We start from the raw sequence: 16,375 nt of genomic DNA on the forward strand, positions 1-16,375 counted from the left end.
GTGAACAAATCCTGACCCGTCTGGAGGTATGGGTGCATTTAATCAGCTGCAATGGAGGCAGAATAGGTTTTTCAAAGCAGGGCCGTCTGCTTTAGAAAAATGTCTGGCTTGGTCAGTTGCTGACCCACCGGCTTCTGGTTGGCTGTGGACTTGTATTTAGAAAAGAAGGGGGAGAGGCAAGTGGGGTGATGGCCCCGCGTGGGATTATTCCTACCCTCTGGGGCCAGGATGAGGGGGAACTGTTGTGTCCGCAGCTCCTCTTTTGCAGAAGGAAAAGCGGGGTGGAGGTTAGATTTTGAATTGGAGGAAGGTGAGCATGACCACCAAGGGCAGCCTTGAGAGGGAAGGAGGTCCCTGTGTGGTCACCAGAAGAATGCTGTCTGGTTAAAGGCACCGACACACCCTGCTTCCGTGGAGCAGAATTCTTGGACTGAGTTCCCCCAAGGCAGGGATCTCATCTGTCTTGTGCTCACTATGGCAGGCACCGTGCAAGGCAGAGAACAGGTGCTCAGTGGATATTTGTCAGAAAAACATTAGACCCGTTAATCCAAGGTGTCTTTTAACTGTAACTGGCGGGACGCCCCTTTCTGTCTTTCCCACTCCCATCGCCTCGTCTCTGTCCTGCCAGGTGCCCTGTTCCCACCAGGGCCCGCCCTGGTCACTGGCAGGGAAGCTTTGTGTAAGAAGGCAGGGCGGGCACGCAGGAGGAAAAGTCAGACCTGCCTGCTCTTAACCTCCACCATTTGGAAGGAATGTTTGCCTTCTTTTCAGCGACCACAACAAATAATGTTATATGTTGAGCTCTGGCCATCTGACACCGTTTGACAGGTCTTAACTCATTTTAGGATGTTTAAGAAGAAAGCAGACTTTTGCAACAAAAAACGATCCACTTCACGACACAAAGGCAAGCCACGAGGGTGAGCCCAGCCCATCGATTCTTTAGTCACAGGGTTGACTCAGACAGGCAAGACAGGAGGCAGAAGCAAGGCCCAGAGATTCCTGATCGCTGACAGGCTTCCCAGCACGAGCCATCTGGGGGCCAAGGGTGGGAGGACCTGGGCTGGTAAAGCCCACTGGGTACGGCAGATGGTACTTCCCAAGGGGGCAGCGATCAGGAATAAATACTTAAAGTGGTACACACTGCCAACTAAAGACTCAGGGCAGCCTTCCTCCCATCAGAGGAAGCTTCTAGGTCCCCAGCTCCTTTGAAAGTAACTTTATATCACTCCCTCCCTAGAGGTGACCTTTAAAAAATCTCTTCCTTCCTTAGCAGTGTGTTCTCTCGGCATGCAGGGCTCAGCAGTCGTCCACACAGCTTTCTCCTCCACGTCTAACCTTCCAGGTTCAACACTGGATGGGATGGGCTGGGAAACAGTGCCTCGGTTTCCCTTTGCCTCTCAGAAGAGCCTGTACTTGCTAACTGCGTGTGTGCTAAACTGCTTTAGTCATATCCAACTCTTGTGACCCCGTGAACTGTAGCCCTCCAGGCTCTTCAGACCATGGGGATTCTCCAGGCAAGAATACTAGAGTGGGTTGCCATGCCCTCCTCCAGGGGATCTTCCTGACCCAGGGGTTGAACACGAGTCTCTCATGTCTCCTGCATTGGAATGTGGGTTCTTTACCACTCGCGCCACCTGGGAAGCCCACATTTGCTAAGTAGAGGAGTTGAACTGATCAATATGCTCCTTTGACTTAAGAAGTAAATCAATCACTCCTGGGTCTCTGGAAGCCCCCCTGCGTGGGCACCAGGCCTGAAGCTGGTCTGTTATGGTTCAGAAGCCTCGCTTGAAGGAACAAGACTCATATGCTAGGCAAAAGTTGATAATTGGCTATCTCTGCCAAAGGAATTAAGGGACTCCTCTAAAAATTTGCTTGAAGTGTCTGATCCTGGAGAATCTGGGTTCTGTTCACGGACTCAGGAACATATCTCAGGCACTGCTGGCATCCCAGGGACAAGCACGAGCATGTAGGGCCTGCTACCCTACAAGGACTCAGGTTCCATCAACCAATGGGGCCTACACTCCAGCCAAGCCTGGAACCCAGCTTATGCCGCGATCTGGACGGGCTGGCAGTAGAGCTGCTCAAGAGCAGTCCCCCAGAGGCATGACAGTCCCGCCTAAAGCTCCTGCCGAGACCTCTTCCAGTTTTAAGTATTTTGGGTTCAGTGACAGCAAAGCCAAGATTTCTCCAGGAGAGAAGACAGACAGAAGGCAGGGCTTGCTGGGCCTCAAAGAGGATGAGGGGGGAGCTGGGCCCCAGGGCCCAACTGCAGGTGTGAAGAAGTTAGAATCCCAGAGAAGCCAAGGCCTCTGACCCCTGTCTTTGACAGCCCTGTGCACCCCCTGAGTCGTGGGTGTCCATCCCTGGTCTGTGAACACGTGCCTGTGAGGCCTCTGGGAAAGACTCAGCCTAACCCGGCCTTTGTGCGCTCAAGATGCGGTTAGCGGCCGGCCTTGCTGAAGCCCCACGCAGCCCTAGTGAGGGTGAGACGGCGGGCTGAGAGCTCATTCGCTCGCACACGTGTGGAAACCCCAGCCCAGGGGCCCTGTGGCTGGGGGCCACCACAACCCTGTGCCTGGCTCACTCTGAATTGTGAACCAGACCAGCCGATGGGAGCCATTCTCCAGGAAGGTACCCGGACGATGGTGCTGGTGCCTCTGCTCAGCAAGGTGCCTGAGCCGGATGAGGGGACACACATGGCCCAGCCGTGGCCTCATTGTGTAAGAGGGGCCTGCCACCCAGGTATAGAACCCTCCAAGCCACGCAAAACAGCCTCTAAACTTGTCAGCACGCGGTGTGACAGGCCACATCAGTGCCACGTCAAACGCCCAAGCGAGAGGAAGGAAGGAGACTTTGTGAAGATGCATGTTTGGGTGCATGTTGGTTTTGATGAAAGACCGTTTTGAAGCTAAGATCCCTAAGCCTTTGGACTTTGTAGACATCTCAGAAGTTTGGGAGGGCCCACAAAGGGGGACAGGGAGACGGTGCGGGGGGGTGGCGCTGGCAGAAAGGAAATGGAAACCAGGAGCCACACACACACACGAGCCGCGAAGCTGCAGGCATGATACCTGGTGAGTCATTGCGGAGTTTCCTGGGGGAGGGGGCCTCTGAAACAGAGAGAGAGAGTCCCCGGTGGTTACCATCCTCCTGTTCAAGTGCGAGTTTAATCATTAAAGGCGTTTGCTTCAATCCAGTAGTTACAGCCACTTTTAAGGACCCTTATAGCGGAGCGCCTGCAGCCACCAAGCACTCAGGGAAGCTGGCACACAAAGGGACAAGTGGTTTGTTTTTTCCCAATTAAAAAGCACTTTCTGCCTTTAGAGCTTAAAGAACGCAGGCTTAATGGCTTTCTCCCCTTCTGCATTTCTCTTCAGGAAGGTAAAGGAATCTGAGTAAGCTAGGCCAGAAGATCCTTGTGAGACCAGAACCTGAACAGCTCCAGGCAAGGAGCCTGCAGCAGCCTGTCGTTCCATTACCGTGACTGTCTCCACTGCCTCTCACACCCGTAGCCAGGAGGTAGAGGCGGGCACCTGGGTGGCTCATGTGGAGATGCCTGGCAGTCTGGGGAGGGATGGGTGCGTTGGTCAGGCTCTAATGAGGGCTCGCATTGCGATGTATCGGGCTGGTAAAATCAGTGAAACGTGCGTTATAATTCCTTGCTCATGGAGAAGCTGGCTAGGCTTGCGAACCTCACTCACAGCTCTTGTGCTTGATCTTGGGTTTTTGCACGTTTGGAGGACTCAGAGAAGGCAGCAAAGGTGGGAGCTGTCTTCCACCCATATGTGCATGTATGCTTATGTTAACTGTAAAAAATATGTGGTCTAATATCAGCCCATACGGCCCTGAGAAGGGTCAGTTATCTGGGGCAGAATCCAAAAGGGATGGTCGACTTGTGCTGCACGAATGACCAGTCCCAGGAATTCCCTGGCGGTCTAGTGGTTGGCACTCTGAGCTCTCACTGCCAAGGACTGGGTTCAGTCTCTGTTCCGGGAACTAAGATCCCATAAGCCTTGAAGTGCAGCCTAAAGATTTTAAAAATTAAAAAATAAGAAAGAAAGACATCAGTCCCAAGATAGGGACAGTGACAACAAAATGGCAAGAGAGCTGGGGTGGCTGAGTGCTCCCCACTGCTTAGCGCATGTCCATGGAAGGGCAGCATCCAGTCAGCAGCAGACGGCTGGGGGCTCCAGCAGTGGGGACACACCGCCCGCCCACCACCTCGCACGGGCAGGGGGCTCCTTCCTGAACGCCTGTGCTCGGAGCCAGCTGCTCACTCCTTCCTTGTGAAAGCGGTTCAGGCTTCCTCTCATCTCCTAGAGTGGTTCTCAGGGTCTGGAGCTGAGATGCCAGGTGATTTCAGAGGGGTCCCAGGCATGCCCTTGGATTGCTTAATTGCACCGTGAGAAAAGGGTTCCCCTTTCCACTCTTTAAATACATCTAATTATGTCAGAGAGTCTGTTTGGTGCTAATGTGGTTTTTTTGTTATTGCCTTTTTAATGAGAAGTCGGCCTTCGGGTCACAGTCATCAGCTTGTGGCCACGATAGCTAGAACTCACTGTTGTTTTGTTTGTTTTCACTGTGTTTAACTTGATTGTGACCTGTTGATGCAAGGGACCCTGGTTTAACAATACAGGGGAGGTAGGTTTCATTTGTGAATAGAGATGTGTATGGTTTACACAGTAAATTTCAAATACTAGATACTTACTAGTCGGCAAAAGTACAGGTGGTAGGGGACTAAGGCAAAATGGGGAAGGTGGTGTGAGAATGGCTGAGGCGGAAGAAACATCATCTCTGACTCAACGATTGAAGGTTTTATTTCGTGCCCAGACACTGGGGATGAATACGCAGACACCGCCTCTGTGTTTATGGCCTTGCAGGCCAAGAGTGAGGACAGACTGTGTGAGATAAGCAAAAGAATAACAGGCTCCACGATGACAGGTGGGTAAGAGAGAGGAGAATGGCAGGGAGTGAGGCAGGAAGTTCTGATCACATGGATGGGCAAACACCTGAAGGAAGGGAAGGAGGGGGCAGCTATTGCAATGAGCTGCGGGAAGAGCATTCCAGACAGAGACAGCAGCCAGTGCAAGGGCCCTGAGTCAGAAGATGAAGAGGTGGAGGGGTAATTTAGGAGGCAGAGGACAGAGATCATGCAGGGCCTAGTGGAACTAACTGTTGTCAAGATGTTACTTTGAGTGAGATGGGAGCCCATGGAGGGCTCGAAACAAAGGAGGGGCATGATCCCACACCATTTCTGTGTTGAGAACAGACTATAAGAGGCCAGTATGGACATGAGAGGCCCACGAGGAGGCTGAGAAAGTCGTCTAGATGGGAGGAGAGGGTGGCAAGAAGTGGTTGGATTCTGGATGCAGAGTATTTTTTAAGGGAAAGTTGACCGGACTTCTCAACAGCTTGGATGCATGGTGTAATGGAGAGAAAAATAAGGCAGGCTTCTGGCCTAGGTTAACAGCAGCTTTGAACCGGGGAGGACTGTGCAAGGAGCTAGTTTGGGGATGAGGAGGTTCAGTCAGGCCTCAGGTCAGGGTGTGTTTGGGTGTGGGCTGCCTGTTAGGCACTGAATAGGAAGGTCGAGGAAGTCTGGAATCCCAGGAAGTCTGGGCAGAGATAAACTAGGAAGTCACTAGCTGTGGATGGAATTCCAAAGCCACCAGGCTGGTTGAGATTCACCTGAGGAGTGAGCAGAGGTGGAGATGGAGACAGGACTAGGACGGCAGTCTGGGCAGACCAGCAGCAATTGGCCTTTAAGATGCAGCACCAGCAGAAGAGGTGAAGGGCGGCCAGAAAAGCAGGAAGGGCAGCGGAGAGAGCGGGGCTGGGAGGCCCGAGAGGAGGCGCCGCACAAGCTGCCGAATGGGGAGTTTCATGGCAACAGGCCGCAGGGAAGTGGGGTTGGGTTTGTTCGGCTAATGGAGCGACTCAGCGAGAGAGAATATATCACAGGGAAGAAGAAGGGAAAGACTTTCAGGAGCAACGTCCTTGGTTAAACAAGAGGGTGAGGGGTCTAGTGGTGGGGGTGACCTCAGTTGGTGCTGGACAGTTGAGCACAGAAATGGGGGAAAAGTAGAGGAAGTGAGCACAGATGTAGGGAGGTCTGGAGAAGTGGGGGCTTGTTTATAGTTCACGATGGTTTCCTTTTTTCAGTTAAAGAGGAAGCGAAGTCATCAGCGGAGACTGAGGATGGCAGAGGGAGTAAGTTCAGGGAGGGTGAAAAGCAGGTGCCTAAGTGGGTTGAGGTCCGTCTAGTCAAGGCTATGGTTTTTCCTGTGGTCAAATATGGATGTAAGAGTTGGACCATGAAGAAGGCTGAGCGCCGAAGAATTGATGCGTTTGAACTGTGGTGTCGGAGAAGACTCCTGAGAGTCCCTTGGACTGCAAGGAGATCCAACCAGTCCATTTTGAAGGAGATCAACCCAGGGATTTCTTTGGAAGGAATGATGCTGAGGCTGAAACTCCAGTACTTTGGCCACCTCATGTGAAGAGTTGACTCATTGGAAAAGACTCTGATGCTGGGAGGGATTGGGGGCAGGAGGAGAAGGGGACGACCAAGGATGAGATGGCTGGATGGCATCACGGACTCGATGGATGTGAGTTTGAGTGAGTTCCGGGAGTTGGTGATGGACAGGGAGGCCTGGCGTGCTGCGATTCATGGGGACGCAAAGAGTCGGACATGACTGAGCGACTGAACTGAACTGAAGTGGGTGAGGTGAGAGGATGAGGGAGGGGTGAGGGGAAGGGTGAGAGGGTGGGGAAGGGGGAGGGGTGGGGGAGGCTGAGAGGAGGGGGGAGGGGTGGAGGGTGAGGGAGGGGAAAGTCCCGGCAGCACTAAGTGAGGTCAGCTTGGTGTCTCAACGGCACGTTTCTCAGTGAAGGGGCAGCGCTCCTGTTGGCTTTCTTACACAGCTTTGAGCTGCAGAAGGTTGGCAGTTGGATTTCATTTGGGTTGTATTTTAACCAAGTGAGCCCAGAACAGCAGGAAGAGGGACCAGAGTGTGGAGGATGTGGGAGAGGCTGATCGTAACCGTGCAGTCAGTGGGGCTGCGACAGAATGAGCCGAGGGGTGCAAGACACCGGTGGAGACAGAGGGGAGAGCTGAAGAAAGGTGGTGGCGGGCTGATGATGTAATGCCTGAAGGTCAGGTTAGGGCTGAGAATTAGCGGGAGTGCGGGCAAGTGGCAGTGCCCTGGAGGAGAGGAGGTCATGGACTTGAGGCTGGATCACCCACCTGCAGGGTGTGGATGGATGACACAGAAAGCATGGAGCTAGGCCTTTCAGGGAACTGGGTGGACCAGGGGCTGGAAGTTGCCCTGGGGAGCAGGAAGCACCTACTGCCTTCAGACCCAGAGGTTCAGGTGTAGGAGAGAAAACAACTCAGAGGGGCTCGACTGTGGGCAACAGCACCCCCCGGGGACATCAGGGGACGTGCCATTGCATCTAGCTTGCGGAGGCCAGGAGTGCTGCTCAGCGTCCTGCAGGGCACAGGCCAGCCCATGACAGTCGCTCAGTCACATCCGACTCTTTGCGACCCCCTGGACTGACGGTAGCCCACCAGGCTCCTCTGTCCATGGGATTCTCCAGGCAAGAATACTGGAGTGGGTTGCCCCGCCCTTCTCCAGGGGATCTTCCCAACCCAGGGATCGAGCCTGGGTCTTCTGAATTGCAAGCAGATTCTCTACCGTCTGAGCTACCAGGGAAGCCCACGATAAACAGAGAGTTGTTCAGCCCTGGATGGCGATCGGGCAGAGAAGCCCTGAGTTAGGAAGAGCAGGGAAGAGAGAGTCCAGAAGAGAGGGGAGGAGAGAAGGGAGTCTGCCAATGTCCTGACACAGAGAAGAAGGATCTCAGGAGACAGGGAGACACCGCCTGGTTCTCCTGCTCCTCGCCAGGAGGACAGGAAGGGACTGGTTGTTGGAACAGAAGGGGAGCCACTCAAAGGCAGGGCCCCTGTAACCTGAGCACCCCCCCCCCCCCACATCCAGCACAGGCTGGTGCTGCATACAGCTGGTGCTGTACACACGATGAGCTGAGCAGCTCCGGGGAGAGGGCCCCTGAGCCACTGTGGGCGTTTCAGGCCACCCCATGTGCCCAGTGTGTGACCCGAGGCCCCCGGAGGCTGGTGCCTCACCTGAGCTTGCTCTTGAGCGCCGTCACCTCGCGGCCCATGGCCTCGTTGCTCTCCGTGGCCTCATCCAGCTCGCGCTGCAGCTTCCTGCGGTTGGCGTTGATGCGCTGGGACTCTTCCTCTGCCTCCTCCAGCTGCCTCTTGAGTTGCTTGACCCTCAAGTTTCCTTTCTCGGCCTGGCAAGGGGCGGCCCAAGGGTCAGGCTGGGATGTGGCGGGGCCTGCAGGGCTGGGCGGGGGGCCGGGGCGCGGTTACCTGCTCCTTGTACTGCTCTGCCATCTTGCGCTCATCCTCCACCTGCAGCAGGGCCTCCTTCAGCTTCTTGTCCTTCTGCTTCAGTGACTTGGCGGTCGCCTGTTTGTCTCTGCGTACACGGGGCAAGCAGGGAAGGTTCAGATGGGGAGGGCCTCCCTGCAGCCAGTATGTGAACCCAACCAGCCTCACCCATGTGGGCACTTTCCTTTTTTTAAATTAAATTATTTGGCTGCACCGGGTCTTAGCTGTGGCATGTGGGATCTAGTTCTCTGACCTGGGACTGAACCCTTGTCCCTTCTGCATTGGAAGCACAGAGTCTTAGCCATTAAGGGCCACCAGGGAAGTCCCCACATGGGCACTTTTCCTGAGCCCGAATCAGAGCTCATTCTGAGAAATCGTCCATGAAAAGGAATGCCATGCTGACCCTGGCTACAGTGCGGGAGAACCTTGAAAGCATGCTCAGTGAAAGAAAGCCAGTCTTAACAAGCGGCCCTGTGTTGTATGCCCCCACTTTGCGAAATGTCCAGAATAGACAATAGAGGCAGGCAGTAGATGAGCAGTTGCCCAGAGCCGGGGATGCGAGAGCCGGGGATGCGAAATAGAGGGTGATGGCTAAGGACACAGGGCTTCTTACTGGTTCTTAACGTGCCATGGTTGGCTGTAGAGAAGGTGTGCCTGTGAGCTGGACACTGGGGGCCACTGAACTGCACTGGTGGCTCAGATGGTAAAGAATCCCCCTGCACCATGGGAGACCCGGACTCGATCCCCGGGTCGGGAAGAGCCCCTGGAGAAGGGAACAGCTACCCACTCCAGTCTCCTTGTCTAGAGAATTCCATGGGCAGAGGAGCCTGGCGGGCTACAGTCCATGGGGTTGCAAAGGGTTGGACACGACTGAGCGACCGAGCACCCCCCCACACACTGAGCCGCATGCTTTAAATTGATGAACTGTTGTGGCACATGGCTTTCCTATGAAGTCGCCACAAAAAAAGGCAAAAACAGTGTAAGGCCACGTGTAAGTGAGCAGTCTGCCCATGACTGTGGGTGCTGAAGGGGCTGAGGACCTGAATGTTTGCTGTACCCGTTAGCATGACAGCCTGCAGACACGGGTTAGGCAAAGTCCCGGGAGCTCCCAGGAAGCCTGCTGACGTCACTGAGGAGTCCGGCCGCTTAGAGCAGCTAGCATCTCAGAGGCTCAGTCGGGGCATAGCACCTGCCCGTGTTCTCACTCAGTTCACCCAGCACAGCTGCCGGGCGGGCACCTCTGAGCCAATTCTTGGCCAGAGCTGATGTCCAGGGAGGCTGGCTGACCCCTCCACGCCCCCACCGCTCGCTGGCAAGCAGGCGGTCTTCGGGGTGCTGCTCGGCGGCCCCTCCAGCCCCCGTACCTGGCCTCCTGCTCCACCTGCTCCTCCAGCTGTGCGATCTTGGCCTCCAGGGCCGCGATGGTGGACTTGAACTTGGACTTGACTGCCCCCTCCATCTCCTGCAGCTTGCTCCGCAGCTCCTTGTTCTGCCGCTCAAGCTGCTGCCGCGCGTGCTCATTCTTCTGGGCTGCACTGCGCTCCGTGGCCAGCTCATTGCTGAGCTGCTCCGCCTGGGGAGGACGGTGGAGGTCACCAGGTGGAGGGCGCCCAGAAACCCCCCTCCCTCCCCTCCGGCACCCAGCCCCTCCCTGGCCGTCCTTCAAGGCTCAGCCAAGGGGCAGCCCTTCCAGGCCACATCTCAGTGCCACGCCGATTCCACAACGGGTCCCCAGTGATCATGGTGGAGGGGTGCTCACTGTCAGAGGTGGGAGCTAAGGAAAATGCAGGAAGGAGACCGCCAAGCCCTTCTGGGCGAGCCTCGTCTGCTGGAGGGAGCCACCACGGGAGGCCCTGCAGGCCAGGTGCTGGGGTGACCGGAGAGGAGGGAGGGGGTGCTCCGGAGCAGATGAGCTGGGTCCCTACTCTCCGGCCTCATCCCGCCCCCGGCCTGGGCCTGGCACACAGGAGCCTGTCCCAGGGCAGGTCCGGGCTGCCCCAGCCCCCACCTGCTGCGTGGCCTTCCGGACGCGGTCACTCATGGCCTCCATGTTGCCTTGCTCTTCCTCCAGCTCCTCCTCAAGCTGTGCGATCCGGGCCTCCAGGCGGCGCTTTTCGTCCTGCAGTGCGTTTCTAAGGGAAAGGCAGCCGCCCTGGGACCTCCAGCCTCCCCTGGCTTAGGCAGCTCCCTCCCTTGGAGGAGCAATGCCTCCAGGTCGTCCTCTTTTACGGTCAAGACAGAGAGGCTTAGAGGCTTGTGCAGACTCACACAGCTGGGAAGCAGGGAGCCAGCTGGTGTTAGCAAAGCCAGGCCTGAGATAAGGACCAGCTCCCTCCTCCCTGACATCCCCAGATGCCCTGCCCCCACCAGACTACACCCCCAAATAGGGTGTGAAAAACACATGTCCCCTGTCATAAGCTCAGCTGAACGTGCTATCACGTTCAGCCTTAACATACGGTCCAGGAGGCCTCCTCTGACTGACTGCCTCTCTCATCATGTGAGTCTAGGGACCCCTTTCTCCCCAGGCGGCTCCTACCTCCCTGACACACTGCTGGCCAGCTCCTCCGCCAGCTCGTCCTTCTCCAGGTCTGCCTGCTTGCGAGCCCTCTCAGCCGCTGCTAGATCCTGGATGGTGGGAGGCGGGGAGGAAGGAAACCAGTTGCCTGTCAGGAGGGCCTGCACCCCACCCAAGCATCTACCCTGCTCCCAGCAGCAGGCCCCCGGCCGCCTCCATGGCCATCCTTGAAAATGGCGTGGCCTCCTCCGAGCTTGGGGGGAGGCCTGCAGATCCGTCAGCGAGAAAACCCCGTGTTTTTCCATGCCCATGCTACGGGGCCCTCACTTGTAGGATGCTGAATGTGGGTGCCCAAGCCCGGGGTGCCCAGGGCCCCCCTGTCACGGCCCCCACAGTGTGGAGAAGGCTTTACCTCCTGTAGCTGCATGAGGTCTGCCTCCAAGCTCTTGGCTTTCTTCTCATTCTCTTTGGCCGTGGCAAAGATCTCGTCCCGGGAGGCGCGGGCGTCTTCCAGCTCTCTCTGGAAGTCCTTCATCTGAGCCTGCATGAGGACAGGCAGGACCAGCTAAGAAGTCCTTACTCACTGGGTCCTGTGGCCCAGATTACCTTTCTGTGCCAGCCTGAGTGTATGTGTTGGTTGCTCAGTCATGTCCAACTCCTTGCAACCCTGTGGACTGTAGCCTGCCAGCTCCTTGTCCAGGGGATTCTCCAGGCAAGAATGCTGGAGTGGGTTGCCATTTCCTCCTCCAGAGGATCTTCCCAACCCAGGGATTGAACCTGGGTCTCCTGCATTGCAGGCAGATTCTTGACCGTCGGAGCCACCAGGGAAGCCTAGGCTTTCCCACCATTTAACCACAAAGCCCTTGGCCACAGGTGGCTGCCTGGGGTCTCTGGACGGGCTCCACAGACCTAAGAAACAGTGCTGAGGTCTGAGTGTTAGCCTCTCAGTGGTGTCTGACTCTTCACAGCAACCCCATGGACTGTATAGCCCGCCAGGCTCCTCTGTCCATGGAATTCTCCAGGCAAGAATACTGATGTGGGTTGCTATTCCCTTCTCCAGGGAATCTTCCCAACCAGGGATAGAACCTGCATTACAGGAAGATTCTTTACCATCTGGGCCACCAGGGAACCCCAGAGCCAAACACCTAAGGATACTGTTTGGCTGTTGCTCAGCTGCTCCGCCTGGGGAGGAGGGTGGAGGTCACCAGGTGGAGGGTGACCTCACCACCTCCGCCCCCAGGGCAGGAAACAGCTCCCAAAGCAAAAGCGTGATGGAAAAGCACCAGGTGACCAGGCACCAGCGACAGAAGGAGGCTGTGTCCAACCATGGCTGTGGACCTGACCTCCCTGGTCCTTGGGGCGTCACCCACCTGCAGTTTTCGCAGCTGCTTGATGGCTTCCTCCCTCCCCTTGACGGCCGAGTCAGCCTGCAGTTCCAGGTCCTTCAGATCCCCTTCCAGCTTCTTCTTGGCTGCCACCGCCAGGGCGCGTTGCTTCCTCTCGTCTTCCAGTTCCGTCTCGTATTCGTGGAGCTGGGAGAGGCCAGCAACATGTGCTGCAGGGCAGGGCCGCCCCTCGGATCCCTTCCCCCAGGGCCCAGGTTTGCACCACCACCGAAGGTGGGCTTCCCATCCCCGGGTTGCAGGGGAGAAATCAAAGTTTCCACGAAGCCAGGAAGTGGTGGCGGAAGGAAGGAATGCCGGCTGGCCCCGCTCCCCTCCCCTCTCTCCCCGCCATGGGTTACCTGCCTCTGGAGTTGCCTCCGCTTTTCTTCATTCTGCTCGTCCCGTGCCTGGAGGTCCCGCTCAAACTGTACTTTAAGGGCCTGCATGTTGACCTCCAGCCTCAGCTTGGCGTCTTCCGTCGCCTGCAGCTCGTCCTCGAGCTCTTCCAACTGGGTCTTCATCTCCTCCATCTGGGTCTCCAGGGCCCGCTTGGACTTCTCCAGCTCATGGACCTTTGATGTGAGGGGTGATGTCATGAAGATGGTCGGGCAGCCCCCAGTGATGGGCAGCTCATCATGGCCCAGGAGGTGGCTTTTGATACCCCCAGGATGCAAGACCAGGAGTCCAGACCACAGCCTTCCTCTCGGAACCCTTGACTCGGACCTTACCTCCAAAGGCTGTTCCCAACAGCCCAAGGCTGGCCCCCTCTTTGCATCAGCCCAAGGGACTCCCTTCAGTTCCTGATTATTGCTTACCATGAATGAGGCGTGGAGCCCCCTCCTTTACCTGTGGACTGATAACTAGCAGAGAGGGTCGGGGGCGGAGGGACATGGACAAGCAAAGACGATGAAGAGCCACTTACATTCTTGCCCACGTCGTCCTTGGAGCTAACCAGATCCTCCATCTCGGCTTTGAGCATCTTGTTGGTCCTCTCGAGCTCTTCTTTGGCTTCCAAGGCTTCCTCGAGGGCCCGCGCCAGTGACAAGGCTTTGGTTTCCTTTTCCCTGGCTTCTGCCTCGGCTCTGTCTCTTTCATCCGCATATTTGGAAGAGATGTTTTTCTCCTCGGCCAACAACTGCAACACAGCAAAAGACCCAGAGGTGAGCTCTAGGCATGCCCGAGGGTCGGCGGCATATAACTGCAAATATGGGGAAGAAGCCTTGTGTGCAGCTGAACTCATCCTGGTACAGCTGGGAGGAGGTCACATATCTATGCAAATAGTTTATAACAGTCCTGCTTGCCGACTTCTAGGTCAGCTTTGCAGAGCCAGCATTCGCCGTATTTGTGCTTAGAACTCACTAATGCTGCCCATGTTGTTCCACTGTGACCAAGGTCAGGGTGACACTTAATCCTGCCAGAAGCCAGTTATTCTTTTGTTTCAAGGCCACAGTCACTCCCTTACAGAAGTGCCCTGTGAGCCACCCTATGAGTAGAGAAGTGGTGAATGTGTGGGTGGGTTTGCACACACCCTCTGCCTAGGGAAGCAGCTCCAAGAAAAGCCCATTCTGACGTTAACCTCATCTTTAAAAACAGAGGGGCTTCCCTGGTGGCTCAGTGGAAAAGAATCCTTCTGCCAATGCAGGAGACTTGGGTTGCATCCCTGGGACAGGGAGATCCCCTGGAGAAGGAACTGGCAACCCACTCCAGCATCCTTGCCTGGGAAATCCCATGGACAGAAAAGCCTGGTGGGCTACAGTGCAAGGGGTCGCAGAGAGCTGGACATGACTGAGCACCTAAACAACAACAGGAAAGAGCAGTATTCACTGTAGCGTCCAAAACCCAGACTGCCAGAGTCCAGCAAAGATGGGCACGCGACAGGGCCTCCCAGCAGCAGTCAACACAAAAACTCTCCGCTGTTTGTGACGGGAAAATAATAGAGCAGTCTCAGACCCTGGACCAGATAATGAACCAGCAGATAAGAAGCACTAAGAACAAGCTGTCAGCACAGAGAAGGGATGGCTGGTAGAAAAGAATCCCAAAATTCCATCCCCAAGTTGATTTTTGGAATAAGCCCTGAGTCACATGTAAACCAAAAAATATTTACTGACTCTGAATAACACATATTAAAAGCTGGTATTTAGGGGTTTGGGTCATAGAGGTGTGTGCATTTATCAGAACTCAGTGAGTGTATACTTAAGATTTATGTATTTCATTGTATGTAATTTTACTTCAAGGGGAGAAAAAATATTTTGAAAAATGAACCCTAGTTTATATGCAGTGTGGAGGTATCTAGAGGGTGATGTACAGTTGTCTGTAATTTGCTTTTAAGTGCAACTAAAAGATAAGATGCAAATGAGAGATATAATACACTCATAAATAAGCGTGTGATAAAGTCAGTGAAGTATTAGTCATTCAGTCATGTCCAACCCTTTGTGACCCCATAGACTGTAGCCTGCCAGGCTCCGCTGTCCATGGAATTCTCCAGGCAAGAATGTTGGAGTGGGTTGCCATTTCCTTCTCCAGAGAATCTTCCTGACCCAGGCAGGGCTCAAACCAGGGTCCCTGCATTCCAGGCAGATCCTCTACCATCTGAGCCACCAGGGAAGCCCCAAGTCAGGGTAAGGCCTTAATGATTGAGTCAAGGTGGTGAGTGTCCAGGTGTTCACAGTACAAGGCTTTCTGCTTTGCTATGTGCTCAAGATCCTTTGTGATGAGATGTTAAGGAACAGTGGTATTTCAAGGATAGATACTTTAATTGGAATCCTCAGTAGGCACCCAACAAATACTCGCTGAGTGAGTAAAATCAGTAAACCTCATTCCTTATCAGGGCTAGAACCCAAGGCACGACTGGGTTTCTAGATGGCCCTTGTGGTGGTGGTGGAACCTGGGAAGTCACGGCCACTGAGGCTTCGCCACTGTCCTCACTGACCCCTCGAGGAGCCTCACTCAAGCCGGCCAGCCTTCCATCATGACCAGCAAAGCCAGGATGGGATGCTGCCAGACACGCAGCAGCCACGCCGGATGTTCTACAGACCCGGACCCCCACCCCCCAGCCAGGGTCCGTGAGCAGAGGGGAGGGCCCTCCAGCCCCTACCTGATCAAACTTCTTCTGCTTCTTTTCCAGGTTGGACACCAGTTGTCGCTGGTTGTCCAAATCGACAACCAGGTCGTCCAGCTCCTGCTGAAGCCTGTTCTTGGTCTTTTCCAGTTTGTCATAAGCAGCTGCCTTCTCTTCGTACTGCTGGGTCAGGCCTTCAATTTCCTTCTGGAACTTCTTCTTGCCCTCTTCCAGCAATTCCACGGTGCTGGCAAAGTCCTGCAGCTTCTTCTTCGAGTCGGAGAGCTGAAAAGGCAGGGTCCAGGTTGGGATGAGAGGAGGCGGGGATAAGGGAGTCCCAGCCCTGCGCCCCTGAGAAGCCATGACCATCACTAAATAAAATCAACAGCAGGGGGAGCTGGTGAGCCAAGCAAAATGGCACCATGGAAGAAACTCAACAGCAGGGGGAGCCAGTGAGTCAAGCAAAAACGGTGCCGCCGTTCTACCACAATCACATCCGAGCCATTGAGCTACCCTCCAGGGCAAAGACACGCAGTGGGCACCTGGATGTTCAGGGTCGAGATGTGGCGCTCCAGGTTCTGCTTGGCTTCTATCTCCTCGTCCAGCTGTTCCTGCAGGCTGTTCCTCTCGTCTTCCAGCTGGCGCAGCTTGGTGGACACGTTGAGTTTCTGCCGGGTCTCTTCTTGAAGCAGCTCCTACAGAACGGACACGCAGAAGTCCAGGAGCCCGCCCCCAGGAAGGCTGCACCCCAGGTGCCTCTAGGTGACGTGGCCCGGTACCCACCTGGGTGTCCTGGAGCTGGGACCCAAGGGACGCCACGTCCTTGGCCAGCTTGATGGCCTTGCCCTCTGCCTCGTTGAGCATCCCCGTGACACTCTCCACTTCATTCTGTGGGCGCCCGGAGACTGGTTAGTTGGATCATCCAGGACAGGACTGTCCTTAAGTAAGAGGGGCTCTCTGTACTTGGTGATCAGCCTTGGGGTGTTGACTGATTGAGAGCTTCC

At 55.4% G+C, this 16,375-nt stretch overlaps 1 protein-coding gene across 4 annotated transcripts in view; it reads right to left on the reverse strand.

Annotated features, from left to right (window-relative positions):
• The window catches only part of MYH11 (myosin heavy chain 11), a 128,252-nt gene that overhangs the window by 846 nt on the left and 111,031 nt on the right, over window positions 1-16,375 (reverse strand). For 2 of the 4 annotated variants that reach the window (XM_069570194.1, XM_069570192.1), the window contains 13 exons: window positions 16,155-16,259; window positions 15,914-16,066; window positions 15,408-15,656; window positions 13,236-13,448; window positions 12,673-12,885; window positions 12,299-12,460; window positions 11,341-11,469; window positions 10,950-11,038; window positions 10,422-10,545; window positions 9,778-9,986; window positions 8,393-8,501; window positions 8,141-8,313; window positions 3,069-3,107 (listed from right to left, as the gene is read on the reverse strand). In XM_069570194.1, coding sequence (XP_069426295.1) covers window positions 3,077-3,107; window positions 8,141-8,313; window positions 8,393-8,501; window positions 9,778-9,986; window positions 10,422-10,545; window positions 10,950-11,038; window positions 11,341-11,469; window positions 12,299-12,460; window positions 12,673-12,885; window positions 13,236-13,448; window positions 15,408-15,656; window positions 15,914-16,066; window positions 16,155-16,259 — 1,959 coding nt within the window. In that variant the 3' untranslated portion in view covers window positions 3,069-3,076. The remainder of the gene's footprint in view (window positions 1-3,068; window positions 3,108-8,140; window positions 8,314-8,392; window positions 8,502-9,777; window positions 9,987-10,421; window positions 10,546-10,949; window positions 11,039-11,340; window positions 11,470-12,298; window positions 12,461-12,672; window positions 12,886-13,235; window positions 13,449-15,407; window positions 15,657-15,913; window positions 16,067-16,154; window positions 16,260-16,375) is intronic. The other 2 variants (XM_069570191.1, XM_069570190.1) reach the window with 1 other exon arrangement.

The sequence above is a fragment of the Ovis canadensis genome, chromosome 24 (assembly GCF_042477335.2).
Source record: "Ovis canadensis isolate MfBH-ARS-UI-01 breed Bighorn chromosome 24, ARS-UI_OviCan_v2, whole genome shotgun sequence".
NCBI lineage: Eukaryota > Metazoa > Chordata > Mammalia > Artiodactyla > Bovidae > Ovis > Ovis canadensis.